The sequence below is a fragment of the Eumetopias jubatus genome, unplaced genomic scaffold (genome assembly GCF_037043125.1).
Source record: "Eumetopias jubatus isolate StellerSeaLion01/CBP00866 unplaced genomic scaffold, mEumJub1_p1.0 scaffold_7, whole genome shotgun sequence".
In the NCBI taxonomy this organism is placed as follows: Eukaryota; Metazoa; Chordata; class Mammalia; order Carnivora; family Otariidae; genus Eumetopias; species Eumetopias jubatus.
The window spans coordinates 59,080,212-59,102,844 of NW_028274813.1; the positions used below are offsets into that span (position 1 = coordinate 59,080,212).

At 35.7% G+C, this 22,633-nt stretch overlaps 1 protein-coding gene across 1 annotated transcript in view; it reads right to left on the reverse strand.

Annotated features, from left to right (window-relative positions):
- TTC6 (tetratricopeptide repeat domain 6) overlaps positions 1 to 22,633 on the reverse strand; it is a 192,799-nt gene that overhangs the window by 83,050 nt on the left and 87,116 nt on the right. Inside the window, exons 6-7 of the mRNA XM_088025049.1 lie at positions 19,402 to 19,543; positions 6,798 to 6,902 (exon numbers count right to left, since the gene is read on the reverse strand). Of these exons, the coding sequence (XP_087881175.1) occupies positions 6,798 to 6,902; positions 19,402 to 19,543 (247 nt within the window). The remainder of the gene's footprint in view (positions 1 to 6,797; positions 6,903 to 19,401; positions 19,544 to 22,633) is intronic.

Here is a 22,633-nt window from a genome sequence, read left to right on the forward strand (position 1 = left end):
AAATTCTAAAGCTATATTTCCGGCAAAGGGTAAAATGATTCCAGACAAAGTTCTGAGATGCTAGGGGGAAAAAAAAGAAAAGAAAAAAAGAGAAGGATAAACATATGGGTAAAATATAAGAAATATTGTATAAAATGATAATAGTGTTTTGGGGGTTTTAAAAGATAAAGATCTAAGATATAACAAAGTAAAAACATATTAAGTCAAAAGGGGTAAATGGAATTGAAAGGTTTTAAGGTCATTGTATTTTCCTAGAAGAGTATAAAGTTACTGATTAGCACAAGATTTTGATAAGTTAAAGATGTCTATCCAGAGAAACCACCATAAGAATAAGAAATAGTATATATACTTCCAAAATAGGGTTAATAAAACACAATTTATCAAAATAGTTGAAAAAGTAAAAAAAACAGAATATATTATATCTAGATCACTGAATTTTTTTTAAAAAGGAACAACAAAAAAGATAAATTTAAGAAAAGGAATAAAAGAAGAAAATGAAACAAACAAAGGCAGAGCCAATAAAAAAACATAAATTATACATCAGGATAAAACAAAAAATATGAGTTATCACAATATATATAAACAGCTAAATTTACCTTTAAAACATAGGGCATACAGACCTTTGTATCTACATACTATTTCCCATTCAAAGGAACCTTTGAACAAAGGATTCTTTGAACAAAGGTCTGATTCCAGTTAGGATGCATGAAAAGTGTCCTGGGCCATCTTTTTATGCCAGAAGTCCTTTTGGATCCTTTTTCTTCTAGTCATTGGGTATGAACAACCACCAGCACTGACTGACTTTTGGACCATCTTTCTAATGGGTTACTCTATCATCACCAGTTGTAACCAGTCCTGGTTAGAAACCAATCTGAGTCTTACTACAGTTCTTACTTCTGTTCAGAAACTTCTGCCTACTTTCAATTCTCTATACTCACATTTTCTAAATACAAAGAGAGAAAAATACATGCCCTACTTATAAACATAGAATTTGGAAAATATTGTACTCACTACAGTATATTGATTACTCAATTACATATTACTCATATTACCCCCCAGCTGGGTCAATTCAGTTAGAAGCAGATGCTACCAGTGGAGGCAACAAAGAGAGGGAGCAGTAGGAAAACTTCAGACCATGATGCAGCTGACACCTGCGAAAGGTGAAGAGAGGAAGGAGCGAGTAGGAAGAGCTTCAGATCACAGAGTAGTTCTGAGATTCAGCCAGGCAGATGGAAAGTTCCTGAGCCAAAGCTGCCTGTTGAAACAATCCCACAGCAAGCAGGTATGGGTCCCCTCTAGCAAACCTGTTGTGTGCGGTCATTGGCTAGAAGCTGCCCAGAGGAAAAATGGCCTTAGAGTGAATGCCATGATAGATCTACAGGACAACAGCTGGAGGCTGGCAGTCAAGCTTATGTCAACAGATTCCCTTGAAGGAGATGTGAGTATCACATTTTCATGGATACCATGACTACTTATGCAAATTAATATTCACCAATCTTACACTAAGGCAATCCTTAAGTATACTTTATGTTATGAACCTTCTTCTTTAACTCATTACATATTTCCCCCCCAAAAATATTATCTTCTTAAGTAAATGAAAAGTTTAGATTACACTTAAGAAAAGGAAATGCAAATATACACAACAATCTTTCAAGATTTAAATTACACATATACTTTGACCAGGAATTCCAAATAGAAAAATACACATCTGTATACAAAGATATATGTGCAAGTGTGGTTTGTGGGAAGGTTTGTCTTTGTTTCGTTTTTTGTTTTTTATGATGCAGCCTCAGCTGAGATCCTGACTAAAACCACATGAGAGATCTTGAGCCAGAACCTCCCCGTTAGGCCAGAAACTGTGGATTCCAGATCCTCAGAAACTGTGTGAGATAATAATAGTTTGTTTTAAACTGCTAAATTTGGGGATAATTTGATCTCCAGCAATAAATATAATATACCCTTCTAAACTGGGTTAGTGACTTTTAGCACCAGGAAGAGGTAAGGAATAGGGTAACAGAACAAATGGGGAGAAGGGGACTTTTTTTGATTGGGGACATAATTAGTACCTCTCTGGGTTCATAGGAGGGTCAAATGAAATAATACAAGTGAAGTGCCTGGCAGTGTCTGGCTCATAGTAAATATTCAATAAATGAGAATCAACAGAAGTATGTTTTAAGCAAAAAACTCAAGATGCAGAATAATATAGATTACATGATTCCACACATGTAAAAAAAAAATAAAAACACTTGCATTACATAAATGAAAAACATGTCTGAAAGGATACATACAATACATTTAATATTAGTAAACTTCAGAGAGAAGAGAACTGGGAAAGGATAGCATTCAAGGTGGGGAGTGCTCTTTATGCCATACATGGCTGTATCATTTGAATTTTTTCTACACTAAAGTATTCATATACTACTCATGCAAGTTCTTAAGTAATTTATTTTGCCTTGTTACTCAAAACAGCAAAAACAATAATATTGCTAAAGAAAATAATGGTGGTTTAACAAAAGACAGAATAGAAAGAAAATTTTTAAAAGATAGAAAGCACAAAATAATAATAATAATAATACCAAATAAATGATATGCTACATATACGGTTCATCTGAAACAAAACAAAAACAAAGAAAAACAACAGAGGATTAAAATGATAATATTCTTGAACACAGACAGAAAAGAATACAGGGCTAGCCCTATTACAGTAGAATTCCAGCATTAAAAAAGCTAAAGTAGGTCATTTAAAATTGATAAGAGAAAGAATTCATAATAAAGGTAAAACATTGCTAAATTCATAATAAAGATAAAACAGCTTCTAATCACCTAAAGTAAAAACTACTGGTAACACATGGAGAAATAAGTAAAACACAACCACTGAAAAATCCCCAACAGTGTTTTTTATTCTTATTTTTTTAAGTTTATTTATTTATTTTCTTTTTTAGTAATCTCTACATCCAACATGGAGCTTGAACCCACAACCTGGAAATCAAGAGTCACATGCTCTTCCAATTGAGCCAGCCAGGCATCTCCCCACAACACATACACACAGTGTTTTATAGATCAAATGAAAGAAATATGCCACAGAAGAATGGAATTATATGACAATATAACAGCTATATCTATTGTTAATTGACCACTTATTATTCATTAGGCAATACGCTATATAGTCTCTCACTAAATTCTCAGAACACCTATTTTACATTAAAAAAAAACTGAGGCTTCAAGAAACTAAGATACTAGTAAAGATTATCCAGAAAGTAAGTGGGATTCAAATCCAAGATGGAATGGAAAGTCTATGCTCTGCTTAGTGCTGCCACAATGTAAAAATGGTTACAACTTAGAATACCATTGAATTAATAGACAATATTGGAACATATAGAAAACTGTAAAGCAAATACCAATAGTACTTGGATGGGAAACTGGTATTCTAAAGACTATATTTTCTTATGTTAATAAGGATAAAGAAAAGAATTAAAACAAAATAATGCCAAGTCAAAACAGTGTTTAAAAACACTTTCCCACATAAATCATGTCTCATAAAGATAATGAAAATGAATAATTAATAGAAATTATTTAGAAAATAAATGAACACACTATAAACAAAAATTTATGAAATAAGATCAAACTCTTACATAGAAGAAAATTCATGAAGTACTTATATTACTTAAAAAGAAGAAAAATAAAGAAATTCATTAAATTGTAAATCAATGCAAGAAATTAGAAAAATGCCCAATAGAAATGTCAACCGTCTATAGAAAGCAGGAAGCCAACAACCAAAAAATTTACAAAAAGAGAAGTAACAAAAATTCAGAGGGGCAAAAATGAATTAATCCAGAAGTTTTTTTTGGTCAAAGATGCTAGGTTGAACTTATTTGTTTTTCTGGCTGACAGGCCATGATTTCTAATAGCTAGGGGATCCTACATTATAAATCTTGCTAAAAATAATTAAATATGGTTTTATACTGGGGTGAGCATAGTAATTTGACAATTAGAGACTAAAGCATTTGTAACTGAAAACAAGAGAAGACAAAAAAATTAAACTCATTTCTAAAAATTATTTTTGGGGAAGAAAAAATTCTCAAAAATATGATTAGAAATAGGAAAGAAAATGATGCAAAATTAGAAATGGAGATGAAGACTAGAGAGACTACAAACACTGCATAAAATTTATACATTTCAATCAAATAGGTGGCTTTCTATAAGAATACACATTAACAATTGACTCAAGAAAAAATACTTAACATTGAACAACCCAAGAAAAAGGAACCCTCGTGCACTGTTGGTGGGAATGCAAACTGAGGCAGCCATTATGGAAAACAAGTGTGGATAAAAAAATTGAAAATAGAGGGGTGCCTCACTGGTTCAGTCAGTATAGCAAGTAATTCTTGATCTGAGGATGATGAGTTTGAGGCCCATAGTGGGCATAGGGACTATTTTTTAAAAAATTAAAAATAGAATACCATATGATCCAGTAATTGCACTACTGGGTATTTACTCAAAGAATGTGAAACACTAATTCAAAAAGATATATGCTCCTCTATGTTTATTGCAGCATTATCCACAATAGCCAGTTTATAGAAACAGCCCGTGTCCATCGATATATGAATGGATAAAGAAGAGGTGAGATGTGTATGTGTACACACACACACACACACACACACACACACACACACACACACACAATGGAATATTACTCAGCCATGAAAAAGAATGAAAGCGTGGCCATTTGCAACAATGTGGCTGGAGCTAGAGAGTATTATGCTAAGTGACATAAGTCAGTCAGAGAAATACCATATGATTTCACTCATATGTGGAATTTAAGAAACAAAATGAACAAAGGAAAAAAAGGGAGAGACAAACCAAGAAACAGACTCTTAACTATAGAGAACAAACTGATGGTTACTGGGGACCGGGTGGGGGGTGGGGGGATGTGTGAAACAGGTGACAGGGGTTAAAGAGCACACTTATCATGATGAGCACTGAGTAATTTATAGAATCGTTAAGTCACTATATGGTACACTTGAAACCAATATAACACTGTATGTTAACTATACTGGAATTAAAATAAAAAATAAATTAAAACAAATAAAAAACACTGAACAGCCAATCTTTTTTTTCAATGAGTTAAGCATAAATTTGTTCCGATATTCTTCTACATATTTTTGCAAACATTTACATCTTAATGAAGGAAGATATGCTCGAAAGCATATTATACTCAGTGTAGTTTCAAAGAGCTAAGCACAGGACTCTTTTTTTAAAGTTTTTGTTTAAATTCCAGTTAGTTAACATACAGTGTAATATTATAGAAAAGAAAACATTCTAATTGTCAAACAATTACCTTCCCAAAAGGTTCAAATGTTTCCACTGAGTTCTTCTGAATTTTCTAGATTATTTTTATGTTATATTAATTTCAGGGTATTTAAAAAAAATGAAATGTTACCCAATTAACTTTATGAAGCAAGAATAAACCTAATAGGAGAGTTCAACAAAGGAAAAAAAGATACTACATACATATTTCACCATGAATATATATTAAAAATAAAATATTGCCTAACAGAATTCAACATAATATTTAAGCATAATACACCATGACCAAGTAATCTAAAAAATGTAAAGATGTTTCAACATTAACATTCAGAATCAGTCAAATATGAATGTGATTCCATCCCTACCTTGGTTGCAAGGAAAGTAAAAGGTAAATTGATTATTCCATTTCAAGCAACAGCATATATGGACAGAAATTTTTAATTTAATTTTACCTCTGACTCAATTACACTATTACCCTTCTTATGTTCTCCCTATGATTTCTTCAACGTTTTGTTTTATTGTTTTCCTTTTTTATTTTTTTTTAAGATTTTATTTATTTATCTGACAGAGAGAGACACAGCGAAAGAGGGAACACAAGCAGGGGGAGTGGGAGAGGGAGAAGCAGGCTTCCCGCTGAGCAGGGAGCCCGATGTGGGGCTCGATCCCAGGACCCCGGGTTCATGACCTGAGCCGAAGGCAGACACCTAACGACTGAGCCACCCAGGTGCCTCTGTTTTATTGTTTTCTGGTATGAGTTTTAGTAAGCTGCCTAAAATCCTGTGCAAATAAAATAATCCTAAGTACCATTAAAAAATTATGCACAATAATGTTCATCACAGAATTGTTTTAAGAGGAAAAAAATTAAAAGGAAGAAAGGGGGGAAAAGAGAAAAGGAGGAGGAAGAAAAATTTTTAACAATGAAAGAAAATGGACCAAAAAAGTGGACAGTAATTGTCTGCAGAAGAATAATAAGTGAACTTGGTTTTCTTCTCTTGACTTTTCTAAGTTTTAAAATAATCAATATAACATAAAATGAGAGCAAACACGCTTTAAGGGAAGAAGAAAAAAGAGCAATAACTGTATTCGGTGATGTTAAGCTTTTTTTAACATTAAACTAACTAAAAGTTCACTTCATTTTTTTAAAAAAATAAGGCAGGCACTTAACAACTAAGTCACCCAGGCGCCCCTAAAAGTTCACTTTAAAAGCAAATGAAAATGACATGAAGATCTTCTAAACAACCTGAGTAGTTCTATATCTTGAAACTTCAGTCAAATGAACTATTTTTTCAAAAAGAAAACAGAATAATCTTGACTGGCTAAAGTAATATGGATTAAGTGCAATGCTATAGTACCATCCAGTCATTCTCAATTATGGCAATAGTTGTCTGGCAATTTACACAGCAACTGTCCAGTACAATTTAATGTCATAATCAATTATACAATTTAATTATTAAACAACAACAACAGAGAAAAGTCATTCTGTGTGTTACCTCATATTTTGGATATAGCGTTTCCTTCATAACAGATACTGGAACAGAGAATTTGGGTGGAGTTAGATTCCAAAACAACTTCGTACATCCTGGATAAGCAGACACCTTTGAAAATAAAAAGCTATTAGAAACTAACAAATGATCTCTAGTGTAAAAACCCCAACTCCCATCAAAAGTGTTTCTAGTGGCCTAGATAGGGAGTTAATTGAAACTACTAGAACCACACTGGAGGCAAACTGGCCATTTCTAGGAAAAGAAAAAATGTACATGCCTTATGACCCAGGAATTTCAATTCCAGCTATATATTTTAAGAAAATTCTTACACATTTCATGAAGAGATATGTACAAGGATGTTCATACAGCATATGAAATAGCAAAAAACAAAGCCCAATCCAAATGTCCATTAATAGAAAAACAGATGAATAAAATATGGCATAGTCATATAACTAATACTATAAGGTTATTCAAGCCCAAAAATTATAAACCACAGATGGATCTTAGAAGCATACTATTGACAGTATAATAAGTAAATTTTAGAAAGATGCATACAAAATAGTGCCCCATATATAAATGTCTCTAGAACATGCAGAACTATAGTATTTATTGTTTAGTGTCACAAATACATCTATTAAAGTATAAAATCATGGACTAGAAAGACTGCAACTGTAACAGTAACTGCCCTTGAATGAGAAGGAAGGGAAATGGAATTAGAAAAAAGTACAAAAGGACTTCTTATTTTTTAAATTTCTTTTACTTTAAAAAATCTGGAACAAGTATGACAAAAAAATTAGCATCAATTCTTGATAAAGTGTCCCCAGGTGTATGTTAGTTTGGTTTCTATAACTGTTTGTTTTTTCAAAATAAAACTTAATCAGGCATAGGTGACTTTTTAGGGAGGTGAAATTATTCTATATGATACTGGAATTGTGGCTATATAACATTATGTGTTTGTCAAAAGCTACTGAACTTTAGAGCACAAAGAGTGAATTTTTGTGTATGTAAATTTTAAAAAATCATTTAGGAAATCAAGAGGAATCCCAGTATGGAATGCAGAATATAACAAAACAACCTAACTGTATTATAAAATATGAAACCACCTCACTGAAGTGGGCGGGGGGGGGGGGGAAGTTGCTGACCTTAGCAGCCTTGGAAACGAGTATAGTCTACAAAAGTAAAGGCAAAAGAAATGGTACATAACACTGTACTTTAGTTGGTGAAGTTGTATACCACAGAAATATGGGTTAATAATTCTGATACTTCTACACTGGAATTGAACAGTTAAGTAAATGGATGGAAGACGGTAGAAGCCAGGGTTATCGCTGTTTGATTGGGAGTTTAAAGAAAAGCAAGAGAGGAGGTTAGAAGGATCATGTGGTAATGGATTAGAGTTGAAGACATCATTATGAACTCATGTTTAGCTTAATTTAAACATAGATGATCACATATAGAAATATTTACAGGAGTTAGTATACCATACATATTTCCTTGCTGTGTCAGTTGATAAGGCCTGGAAGCAACAATGCCCAGGCACACCTAATGCCTAGATCTTGGTTTCTAATCACATTCTCCAATAAAGGCAACTAGGGTTTCTTATATAAATGGCTGATTCTATGGACTGGGGCAGGAAATATACAAGATGAGCCTGTTTTTAAAAAAAAGATCCCACAGTAATGGGTTATGTAGAAGGGACATAGGAGACAACCGAAGGAACTTTTAATAACCAAAGCTCAAAATATATTAACAAAATAATAATAAAGTATTATTGGAGTATAACTCAAAGTACAACATAAATATCCACGAGTCATACTGATATAAATAATTGAATGAATAAATAAATAAGAATAGACAAATTTGCACAAATACAGATTAATTTTTTTGTTATACTCTGTTCTTAAGAAGGTAGAGCACAACTCCACATTCCAAAGACTACAGTATGGAAACGGGGAAAAAGGGAAACTACACAATGAAGAAACTTGGCAAACACTACCTGAGATGATTAAGGTTCACATCAACAGTGATAACAATGTTGATAATATGTACCTTTGATATGATGTGATTAAAATGGCACTTTACCTCAGTTGTCTTAATTCCAAAATCACATCAGGCAAATCCCAATTGGAGGACATTCTACAAAATATCTGACCACTACCCCCTCAAAGTCTCAGAAATTGTCACAGCCAGGAGAAACCTAAGGCAACTAAATATGACAACTAAATATAATGTGGTATCCTGGATGGGATCCTGGAAAAGAAAATGGACATTATATAAAAACTAAAGAAATGTGAATGAAGTATGGACCTTAGTTAATGATACTGTATAAATATTGGGTCATGGTACTGTAGGCTGTATTAATCTCCTAAGGCTGCCATAACAAATTACCACTGGGTGGTTTAAACTAACAGAAATGTATTCTCTCACTGCTCTGGAGATAGAAGTCCAAAAGCAAGTTGTAGGAAGGTCCATGCTCCTTTGAAGTTTCTAGGGAAGAATCCTTCCTTGCTTCTTTCTAGCTTCAAGTGGTTGTCATCAGTCCTTGGCATTTCTTAGCTTGCAGCTGCATCATTCCAATCTCTGCCTCTGCTGTCACATGGTCTTCCTCCCTGTGTGTTCGAGCGGCATTTTCCTCTTATATGGACCCTGTCCTATTGGATTTAGGGCCCACTCTAAATCCAGGATTCATCCCAAGACCCTGAATTATATCTGCAAAGACCCTGTTTCCAAATAAGGTAACATTCACAGGTACTGTGGGTTAGGACTTGAACATATCTCTTTGGGGCCACTATTCAATCCAATATTATCATATTAATAACAGGGGAAACAGGATATATAATATATGGGAAACCTCTATACTACCTTTGTAACTTGTCTGTACTCTAAAACAATTCTACAAAATAAAGTTCATTATCAATAAATAATAATAAAGCAAACAATAAAAGACAAAATTATTTTTAAAAATAGTCGGAGGCATTCAGGTGACTGGATGGCTCAGTCGGTTGAGCGTCCAACTCTTGATTATGGCTCAGGTGGTGATCTTAGGGTCTTGGGATCGAGCCCCATGTTGGGCTGTGCACTCGGTGGGGATTCTGCTGGAGATTCTCTCCCCCTACCCACTCCCCTTCCCCTGAACATGCATGCATGCGCCCTCTTTCTCTCTCAAATGAATGGATAAATCTTTAAAAAAATAGTTGGAGGCATAAAAATTAATCAGGCATTCATGACAAAATCTTCAAGAAAATGTGGTAAGATTCTAAAAATAATGGCTGCTTGAAAGCATGGTATTATTGGTAATTATATTTCCATTGACTTTTAATAACACTTACTTGGACTATTCATTTTCCCCCAAAAGATTTTTCACCAGAAAAATGACCTCAAATAATTTTAAAGCATCAATTTGCAAGCATTACTATAGCATTAACTATGAAGCCTTAAGAGTGAAATCTCCTGGAGTATGGATGTTACACACTTTTTAGAGTAATATACAAAGACCTAAACACAGTAAATAAAGATCCACAATTATAAGGTGACATTGAGTCTTGACCACTTTTATGTCTAGTCAGGTATATTTCAACCATTCTATACACTTGATCACATTTCCTAAGTACCAAGAGAGTATTTAGAGAAAAGCAGATTTTGTAGTTGCCAGGTTAATTTGTCCACCATATGAATTCAAAATTAAGTTTCCATCTCACTTGCCCTCTGTTTTGCTGGGCACACTGTATCACTTTATGCTGTATAGACCTAGAGCCAGGAAGTCATTGCTAAAAGATGAATAAAATTTTCCAAAATCAGCTGACAACTCTTCTTCCAAAGATCACCTAGAAATTAAGAAAATTTCAGACTTTCAAATGATAGGACACATACAATACAGTAATTCCTTCCATGTAGTAGATAGATGTCCAGCAGCGTAAGCCTCCAGAATAAAATGATTTCCCTAGAAGTAAGCAAGATACAACCCTCCAAGTGGGAAGAGAGGAAAATGTATCACTAAGCAAGCAGAAACTATGCTATTAAGGAAAAGCACAGGTGCACCTTCAGGAGAGAATTTATCAAATTAAACTAGTGAAGAAACACTCATTGTGGTAAATTGATTTCCCCTGCAATTCTCAGAACTTTCTAAGAACAAGGAAAAACGGTCAGAAATGACAGGGTTGGTAGCTGTTGGTACTTAACAGGAGAATCGAGATTGCACAGCAAACTGAATTACTATGAAGCAACAAGCTTGACTCAGTATAATAGCACCTGCACAACCCCTATGGTTACTATGTAATATTACAAGCCAATACAATAACTCACGTTCACATTGAAGAGCCAAAATCAGAATATTCTGTTCAATAAGGGAGAGAGACATGCAAATTAGTTCCTAGGGGTAAATTAAGCTTCATATAAGTGAAACATAAGGATGAATGAGACTTTTCAAAATGTGGTCTGAGACTCTAAAGAGCTCAAGATCTTTACAAAGGGCTTTTCAAGACCTTTGCAATACCTTTCCACAATTGAAAACTATTCACTCAATAATATTTAGAGGCTATTTGCCTTTCCTCTGTGTTGAAATTTGCACTGATGGTTAAAAAACAAAAAAATTGAACAAAACTGATGGCACCTTAGCATGAATCAAGGCAGCTGCTCCTTAAAAGTGCCCACCAGAAAGCAGGAAAAATTGTTAATTTTATTACATCTCAACTTTTAAGCACACATCTTTTTTTAAGTACACATCAATGCGACTAAATGAGAAGTACACATAAAGTGTTCCTGTGGCCACAGTGAAGTAGGATGGTGGTTTTGAGGAAAAACACATGTGCTACTGTTAGAGTTGTGAACTGAACTAGCCACCATTTTCATTTGAGAGGACAAACATCAAACTGTTCATTCAGATGAGTATATGGCAAGCATTATCTTGAAAATGAATGAAGCAATCCTGTCATTTCGAATAAAACCCTTCAGAGTATTTGTGCCAATGAAAAAATTTAAGCTGTTAGCAAAAATGAGAAATTTGGAAAATGTGTGTCTCTCACCATGAATCTGTCAGGTTCCCAGTGTGTAGGAGTGCGGAGAACACCAACTCCATGTTTGGCTCTCCATCTTGTTCATGCCCACGCAAGGACCTCCCTCAGTACCACATGTTCCAGGCCTCATGGAGGTTAATGTATACTCTGACGGGAATGTGGGAAGGCTCACCCTGATCTTCCGTAAAGCGGTGCACGAAAGGCTCCACTTTAGGTAACCAGTAGAGATGACTGGTGCACAGATGGCGTCACTTTAGAGAACTACTCTTTGACCTTATCACCATGCCCCTCGCTCTGTAAAAGGTAAGGGTTAAGGTCCAGATTGGACGGAGAGTAGCCGCATAGTACCTGAGTCATTTGTGTGCCCTATCCCTCCTGTCAGCAAGTTACCCTGAATAAAACTGTGTGAATAGTATGCAGTTGTTTGCTTCGTTTTTCAGTCTCAATGTGCCTTCTCAGTCTGGAGGATACTTTACTGTCCCTCCTCCACCTTCTAACACAATGCTAAAATCTTTATCTGATAATATTAAAAATAAGATATTTTGATATTATATATATAGTAAAATGTTGATACATTTGAAGAGTTACATAACTCGAACAAATAACCGATGTACAATGTTACAAATCGGGGCGCCTGGGTGGCTCAGTCGTTAAGCGTCTGCCTTATCTCGGGTGGTGATCCCAGCGTTCTGGGATCAAGCCCCGCATCAAGCCCCGCATCGGGCTCCCTGCTCACCGGGAGGCCTGCTTCTCCCTCTCCCACTCCCCCTGCTTGTGTTCCCTCTCTCACTGTGTCTCTCTCTGTCAAATAAATAAATAAAATATTTTTTAAAAATTCACAAATCATAAATGGGTAAAAAATTCACTCAAAGTACAAAACAACAATAGATTTTTTTTGTTTTTTTCATTTAATTTTATTTTATTATGTTAGTCACCATACATTACATCATTAGTTCTTGATGTAGTGATCCATGCTTCATTGTTTTCGTATAACACCCAGTGCTCCACGCAGTACGCGCCCTCCTTAATACCCATCACCAGGCTAACCCATCCCCACCCCCCCTCCCCTCTAGAACCCTCAGTTTGTTTCTCAGAGTCTATCGTCTCTCATGGTTTGTCCCCCTCCCTCCGATTCCCCCCCTTCATTCTTCCCTTCCTTCTCCTAGTGTCCTCCATGCTCTTCCTTATGTTCCACAAATAAGTGAAACCATATGATAATTGACTTTCTCTGCCGGAGTTATTTCACTTAGCATAATCTCCTCCAGTCCCATCCATGTTGATGTAAAAGTTGGGTATTCGTCCTTTCTGATGGCTGAGTAATACTCCATTGTATATATGGACCACATCTTCTTTATCCATTCGTCTGTTGAAGGGCATCTCGGCTCTTTCTACAGTTTGGCTATTGCGGACATTGCTGCAATGGACATTGGGGTGCATATGGCCCTTCTTTTCACTACATCTGTGTCTTTGGGGTAAATACCCAGGAATGCAATTGCTGGCTCATAGGGTAGCTCTATTTTTAATTTTTTGAGGCACCTCCACACTGTTTTCCAAAGTGGCTGTTGCCAACTTGCATTCCCACCAACAGTGTAAGAGGGTTCCCCTTTCTCCCTAACCTCTCCAACATTATAACAATAGATTTTAATGTATCAAGGCATGAAAGTCATTGATGTGCCTTTAGCTGTGGGAATTATCACTTAATACATTCTCGTTTAGCTATACAAATTATCACTCAAGATTACCTTTATAACTAAGTTTAGTTGCTCTTTTTTTTTGCTCTAATGATCACAATTTTTTATTAAACTTTTTTTATTTTGAGATAATTATAGATTCACATGCAGTTTTAAGAAATAGTAAGAGAGATCCCATCTATCCTTTACCCAGTTTCCCTCAAAGGTAACATCTTGCAAAACTACAGTACAATAACACAGTCAAAATACAAAATATTTTCATCACAAGGATCCCTCATGTTGTCCTTTTATAGACACACTCATCTGAGCCCCCCAACCTGAAACCCTAGAAACCACTAATCTGTCTTCCATTTCTATAATTTTGTTATTTCAAGAATGTTATATAAGGAAACCATACAGTATGTAATCTTTTAAAATTGGCTTTTTCAGTGTAATTCTCTGAAGATTCATCCTTATAGTTGCACATATTAAGAGTTCCTTCCTTTTTATTGCTGAGTGGTAGGTGCATGTTCAGTTTTTTAAAAAGGTGGGGGGAGCACCCGGGTGGCTCAGTTGGTTAAGTGTCTGATTTTGGCTCAGGTCATTATCTCAGGGTCCTGGGATCAAGCCCTGTGTCCATTGGGCTCCACACTCAGTGGGGAGTATGCTTGTCCCTCTGCCCCTCCCCCCTGCTCATGCTTGCTCTCTATCAAATAAATAAAATCTTAAAATATGTGTATATATATATATATATATTTAATCTCTTGAGACTTTCTTGTTAATGCAGTTACTTTTAACTTTATTGTTTAGCTTCCAAATATTTGGAGATTTTTTTGGTTATCTTTGTTATTGTTCTCTAATTTGATTCCATTATGGATTTGCTCTATCTTGGTATATGTCCTTTGGGAACTTGAAAAGAATGTGTGATCCTGCTTTCATTGGGTATAATGTTCTATAATTTCAACTAGATTCTATTGGTTAATGGAGTTTTTGAGTTCTCCTATATCTCTGCTGATTTTCTAAGTGTTTTCATCAATTATTTAGAGAGGTGGTGACATCTCTAACTGTAATTGTGGAATTGCCTATTTCTCATTCCAGTTTTTGCTTCATATAGTTTGCAGGTCTGTTCTTTGGTGCACATGCTTCTTAAGACTGCTATGTCTTCCTGGCAGATTGACACTTTTATCATAATATAATGCCCCTCTGATAATTTTCTTTGCTTGAAAGTCTGCTTTACCTGATATTAATGATATTAATATTAACTAATAATCTGCTTTTCTTTATGTTTGCATGATATACCTTTTTTTTACACCTTTGTTTTCAACCTCCTATATCATTATATTTGAAGTCAGTTACTTGGGTTATGTTTTTCAGTCTACTCTGCAATCTCCATTCACTTAATTGGTGTATCCAGACAATTTATATTTAACTTGGGGATTTAGTCTAACATTTCATTTTTTGTTTTGTTTGTTCTCTCCGGTATCTTTTGTTTCTCTGTTTTCTTTTTCCTGCCTTCCTGTTACCTGGATATATTTTTAAATTCCACTTTTATTTATCTATGGTGTTTTTGAGTGTATCTCTTTGTATAGCTTTTTAGTTTTTCTCTAGGAATTACATTATATAAACATAATTTGTCAAAGTCTACAAATGTCATCATTTTACCAGTTCAAGTGATATGAAACCTTACCTCCCTGTATGCCCTTCCCCATTTATAATTATTTTAAACATTTCCTCTATATACATTTAACAACATGATAATTTTGTGCTTCAACTGACAAACATAATTTGGAATACTCAAAAGGTGAAGGAAACTAATGCTTTAATCATATTTTTGCTTTACACGTTTTTGTTCCTTCTAGATATTCCAAGATTTCTTCTTTTTATCATTTTCCTCCTATTTAGAGAACTTCCTCTAGTCATTCTTTTAGGTCAAATCTGCCAGCAACAAATTCTCTTTCCTTTCATCTGAAAACGTCTTGATTCCCCTTCATTCCCAAAGGATATTTTCTCTGGATATAGGACTGATTTCTGGCCTCCCTAGTTTCTGATGAGAAATCCACTGCCATTCAAATTGTTTTTCTCCTATAGATAACATGTTGTTTCTCTCTTGGTGCTTTCAAGGTTTTTTCTATGTCATTACTTCTCAGAAGTTTGACTATTATGTGGCTTAGTACAAATTTCCTTAGATTTTTTCCTGCTTGGGGTTTGCTCAGCTTCCTAAGTATGTTTGTCTTTTTCTAAATTTGGAAAGTTTTCAGCCATTATTTCCTCCTACACATTTTCAGCCACCACCACCTCCTCTTCTTTTTCTTCTCCTTACAGGACTTCAATAACACATATGCTAGATTTTTTATTTACGCCCACAGGTCCCTAAGGACCTGTTCCCACAAGCCTGTAAAAATTTTTTTAATCTATCTCTCTTTGTTGTTCAGACTGGATAAATTCTATTCTTCTATCTTCAAGTTCACTGATTCCTGTTCTCCTCCACCCTACTTTTGAGCCCATCCACTAAGCTTTTTATTTCAATTATATTTTTCAATTCTAAAATGTTTGTGTTTCTTCCCGATGTTTTCAATTTCTTTCCTAAGACTTTCTATTTCTTTTCTGTTTATTTTTGTTATTTGAAGTATAATTGACATATAACATTATATTGGTTTCAAGTGTACAATATAATGATTTGATATTTGTATATGTTGCAAAATGATCACCACAATAAGTCTAGTCAATATTCATCACCATATATAGTTACACAATTTCTTTTCTTATGAAAAGAAACTTTCAAGATCTACTGTCTAAGCAACTTTCAAATATGCAATGCAGTATTGTTAACTATAGTCTCCATGTTATACATCTCCATTACTTTTTTATTTTATAACTAGAAGCTTGTACATTTTGACTCCCTTCACCCATATCTCCCACCTCCCCACCCCTCATCTCTGTCAACCACCACTCTGTTCTCTGTATCTATGACCTTGTTTTGGAGGTGGTGGGTTGTTTTTAGATTCTGCATATAAGCGAGATCATTTGTCTTTCTCTGTATGGTTATTTCACTTAGCATAATGCCTTCAAAGTCCGTCCAAGTTGTCACAGATGGCAAGATTTCATTTTTATGGCTGGATAATATTGCTCTGTCAGTGTGTGCATGCATATGTGTGTGTGTGTGTATGTGTGTGTGTGTGTATGCTGTCACATTTTCTTTATCCATTCATCCATCAGTGGACATTTAAGATGTTTCCATATCGTGGCTATTGTAAATAATGTTGCAATGAACGTGAGGGGGTTGCATGTATCTTTTCTAGTGTTTTCATTTTCTTTGGGCAAATATCCAGAAGTAGGATTGTTGAATCATGTGGTAGTTCTATTTTTAATTTTTTAAGGAAACTGTTTTCCATTGTGGCTGTACCAATTTACATTCCCACCAACAGAGCACAAGGATTCCCTATTCTCCACATCCTCATCGACACTTGTTATTTCTTGTCTTTTTGATGATAGCCATTCTAACAGGTGTGAGGTGATATCTCATTGTGGTTTCAGTTTGCATTTCCCTGATGATTAGTGATGTTGAGCATCCTCTCATGTAGCTGTTGGCCATCTGTATCTTTTCTGGAAAAATTCTACTTAGATCCTCCCATTTTTTAATTGGATTTTTTGGGGGGCTTTGTTTTTGTTCTTGTTTTTTGTTATTGAGTTGTATAAGTTCTTTATATATTTTGGATATTAATGCCTTATCAGATATATGATTTATAAATATTTTCTCCCATTTAGTAGGTTGCCTTTTCATTTTTTTTTTGAGATTTCATTTATTCACTTGAGAAAGAGAAAGAAAGAAAGAGAAATAGAATGAGCAGGACCCTCGGATCGTGACCTGAGCCAAAGGCCCAGAGGCTTAACTGACTAAGACACCCAGGTGCCCCAGTTGCCTTTACATTTTATTGATAGTTTCCTTTGCTGTGCAGAAGCTTTTTAGTTTGACATAATCCTACTTGTTCACTTTTGCTTCTGTTGCCTTTGCTTTTGGTGTTAAATCCAAGAAATCATTGTCGAGACCAATGTCAAGGAGCTTACCATCTGTTTTCTTCTAGGAGTTTTATGGTTTCAGGTTTTACACTCAGGTCTTTAATCCATTTTGAGTTAATTTTTATGTATGGTGTAAGATAGTGGTACAATTTCATTCTTTTCCATGTTGCTGTCCAGTTTTAACACCATTTATTGAAGAGACTGTCCTTTCCCAACTGTATATTCTTGGCTCCTTTGCCAACAATTAATTGACCATGTAAGCATGGGTTTATTACTAGGCTCTCTATTCTGCTCCATGGATCTATGTGTCTGTTTTTATGGTGATACCACACTGTTTTGATTACTAGAACTTTATAATATAGTTTGAAATCAGGGAGCATGATACCTCTAGCTTTGTTCTTTCTCAAGACTGCTTTGACTATTCAGTATCTTTTGTGGCTCCACACATATTTCAGGATTGTTTGTTCTATTTACGTGAAAAATGCCATTTTACTCTTGATCTTATTTAATGCTTCTGTTTTAGCTGACACTCCACTAGGCTTCCTCTGATACAATCGCAGTGGAGAAGGGGAGATGTGGTCATTACCACTACTTGAGGATAGAATTCCAAGATCCCCATGTGGTTGCAAATGACAATATGGAGGAGGAATCTCATTAACACTCTGTTAAGATGAAAGTCCCAGCTCCACATTCAGCCTTCTTTGATTCCACCCTGGCAGGGTGTAAGAGTGCCTCATTATTTTCTGGCAAGAGTAAGGTTTCAATTTCCCAGTAGGCTTTTGATGGTGAGGGTGGGGCCACTTTTTTCTGTGGTATTTAGCTGGAATGGAGCAGTTATTGTCTAAAAATTTTTCTGTCTTGCTTGCCTATCCCTTTCCTGTTTTTTTTTTTTGGCTAAAGAGAGTAGGTTTTTGTTGGAGCTTTTTTTCCTTTGCCAATTTTTTGTTTCTAGGTTAACAGATTTCTCAGCACCAAGTCTAGTATATATGTAGCAAAAAAAGAAAACCCAAGGAACGAACTCACTGCCATGTCATTTCTTGGGTGCCAAAGTTTCTAGTTAATGTGCTTTGTTCTCCACTTTTCAAGAGCCTTTTATGTTTGTAAATCAGCATTTTTAGTTGTACTTAGCAGGAAGAACAGGGAGGAGTAAAAGTACTTTTTCTCCATCTTCCCCAGAAGTACAAGGCTTGCAACAACTTTCAAGAAACTACTACTTAAGTTTTGGTATATTATCTAAAAAATATATCCATAATTACATTAAAAATATATTAAAATAATATTTTCCAACTACGCAGCTGTGTGAGACCAGAATTTTCCTCATATGTTTCAACCAAAACAACCTACCACAAAATTGAATGCAGAAGCAGACAGCCATCTTCCAGTAAGCCACACATTAAAGAGATTGCAAAACATGTGAAACAACCCTAGTTTTCTCCTTAAATTTTTTGTTTTCAAAAATATAATTATTTTTCATAAAAACACATTTTATGCTAATATTTTGTTACTGTTATTTTTAGAAAATAAACACTTAGCATTTTCTCAGTTTTAATTCCCAATATTTGTAAATGTCAATAGATATAACCCACACAGGGGCACCTGGGTGGCTCAGTTGATTAAGTTTCTGCCTTCGGCTTGGGTCATGATCCCCGGGTCCTGGCATCGAGCTCTGTGCCCAGCTCCCTGCTCAGCAGAGAGCCTGCTTCTCCCTCTCCCCCATCCCCCACTCATGCACGTGTTCTCTCTCTCTCTCTCTCTCTCTCAAATAAACAAATAAAATCTTTTTTAAAAAGATATAACCCACATAAATAATTATTGAGGTCCTCAGTGACTCCTAAGATTATAAAAAGGGTCCTGAAACCAAAAAGTTTGAGAACTGTAAGATAGAGAAAAGTAATATTTAAAGGAAGTTCTTACTTCCTCTCCCAAGAGTTGTAGGTATGGTTTGTGAGCAAGCTGTCTAGGTCTTTGGGTCAAATGAGGTAGTACCACTGGTGGTGGTGGGAGGACAGGAACACATTCTTGATTGCGATCCATAACAGGAATTCCTTGCAGTATTCTATAGTATGATAAAAACAATACATTGGTTTTTTAGGTCACTGATGAGTCTCATTTCATATCTCTGCTGAAATAAACACGTTAACATTTGATATCTGTACTAGGCAGAAATAGTGCAGAAGTCAGATAATTAGAAATGGGAAATAATTCAAAATAATTTCTCTTTGGTTCTGTATACATTTTAGTAGTAACCTTTATGATGATTTTATTATATTAAAATAAGAAATTCACACTGTGAAAGCTTAATTACAAAAGAAGTAAAAAGGTCTCTACTTTCTGATCACTGACCTATTCCCCACTCCAGGCCCACAGGAAATGGTCTCATTTCTTAGAGTGAGGTAAAGTGTCAGCCCAAGCAGAACTGCCTTCTCACAGTGAAGTTTTCTCTTCTTGAATCATATCTTGCCAGGATGAACCAAAAAACTATGGCATTAAGTCTTCCCCTCTAGGCTACACACTATACATATATGTTAAGATATACATGAGATACAAAACTTATAAGCAAAGGCCTTAATTAAGCCAAAGAGATGAGTTAAGTGAAAATTTGAAGGCAAAATGTGTTATTTATGATTGACTTACAAACTGCTTTAAAATAACGTTAATTGTGTATTAAATTGTGTATTAATTTGTACTAATTTTTGCACTTGCTATAAAAGAACTATAAAACGAGTACAAAATGGGCCTGCACCGACAATGGCTGTATCAATTTCACGTGGAAGTATTTAGAGCCAACGGTCCCTCTTTTTGATATACCATTATATGAACAATCACTTTATGAGCCATGAAATGTGAAGACTAAGAGTACACAAAGCACCCAACTGACCTTAGTTACTTAATAAGATGCTGAAACCCTCAGATCCTATCAGATCCTACCATACCTGCTCTTAAAGAAACAGGCCCACCCAAAGCTAGGCTTGTGGAGATAGGGCTTGCCAAAGTAGAGTCATGGAGAAAAGCCTCCTAGCTCAACTAGTCAAATATTTTAATTCAAAGAGAAGATAAAGTTCAACTGCCATTATGGTGAATATAGTAGACTGCCCCTCAACTCCCAAATTATCCTCCTTCTAATGTGCTTTCCTGAACTACTGAGGTAAAACTCTCCAGCAGCCAGTGTCCTAGATGTGACTTAGGATCCTCTAATCAGATGCACTCACTTACAATTTGGAAGGCAGAAGGTTCCCATGTTTTTGTTGGCAAACAGTTATGGCAACATTGAGGTCTGCTGTAGCAGTGTTTCAGTTAATAGTACTTTGTAGGTTGCCTTTCCTTTTTTGGTGGGGGTGGGGGGGCAATGAGCATATCAAACAGAAATACTGTGGTTCCAGAGTCAAAAGCGGGACAGTAGAGGCCACTGGATCCCTGAATCAGAACTAAGGTGGTATGTTGCCAGTACTGGCTTCCAGATTTACCACCTTCCTGACTATACTAGAAGGAGCAGCTCCCTTGGCAGCCAGTTAAGCATGTTTTGTGAGTAATCTCTGGAAGCCCTTCCTGCCTAGAGCCCATTTTCCCAATCCTTCCATTGATTTTATAAGCATCAAATTCTCATTAATAACTCCCTTTTTGCTTAAAATAACTAAAAATATTTGTTTTCTTCAACTGAATCCTGACTGATACATATAGGATACATATAGGATACATATAGGAAAACAAAGAACAGGGCAAAGTCTGTTGGTTGCAATAATGAGCCAAGAAAGCACATACGTCAAGATCAGTAAAGTATTTCTAAGATCAGGAAGGAGAGGTGTGACCTTAAGAAGCCATCTTGAGATACTGCTATAATTTTATCTAGCTCTATACCAAAAACAAGGTAGTAAGAGTCATTCCCATCTTATTGTCTTTTTACATTCTAAATGTTCACTAAAGAAACAGACATTCTGGTTGACAGGAAGAGAAGTGAAAGAAGCCATTGGATATTTTAGAATGAATAGCTGTGCTCTGGTAGATGTGTGCAGAGAAGCTTAGTGAAAGCGTATGCAAGATTAGCAACTGGTTCTGTATGACAAAAATGAATTATTTGAAAATTTTCTCCAGACTTTCCCTACTTCTTTCTTTATTTCCAGAGAGAAGAACTTAATCCTTTGGAAAACACCATTTCAGATGGAAAATCTCTTCATAACCAACGTCTCCTTCACTCCCAGCAGTCATCACTGGTTCTGCTCCTTCTCCTTCCATGGTGTCTGTCCTGTCCATTGCATTTTCTCTCATCTGAGTCCTATGATATCATCGTTACTAGCCCCTTACCTCAGACTCTCCCACCTCCAATCCATGCCATATACCCTGCCAGAGGTGTCACCAGTCACCCCTTTCCAAATACTTTAATGACTACACACACTGTATAAACTCAAGTTCCTGAACCCCACATTCAGGCTCCTCCACAGTCTGGGCACCGTCTACTTGCCAATCCCACTTCCCTTCCCTAACTCCTGGCTGAACCTACATTCACTATACAAAAGGTGCCTAAGGGGCCAAGATTACTAAGGGGCGGCAGGGAAGACAGGCAAACCAAATGACAATACAGTGTGGCTGTAAAAAATGATGAAAAGAAGACTTTCAGATCACAACTCCCTCATGACACCTTTATAAATCCCCCTCTACCCAGTCAAAATTCATCCTTCCTTCCCTAGTTTTCCTGCTGCATTTGATCTGATCTTTCATTGTAGAATATACTACTTCTAATTCTGTGTATCTTTTTCACAGTAGACATAGACTGGTCTGAAGAAAAAGGGAGTCTTACTCATTTTCTTTCTTCTGTGGAGGCAAATGTAGTAAGTACTGAATAAGAATTGTTGTATTTTGGCTCAGCACAAGAAGTCTCACAGCCAAAGCCAGTCCCACACTCTGTCCTGGGGCACTGAGAATCACAGGTACTGTGGTGGTTCTCAAAGGGTGTTCCCTAACCAGCATCATTAACATCACATAGAAACATGCTAGGAAATGCAAACTCTTGGACCCCCATTATACTCAATGAATCAGAATCTCATGGTGGACCTGTTCATCTGTGTTTTAACCAGCCCTGCAGGCGATTCTGATGTACACTTAAGTGTGAAAACCACTGATGTACTAAAGTCTTTCCTAAAACAGTCTGATC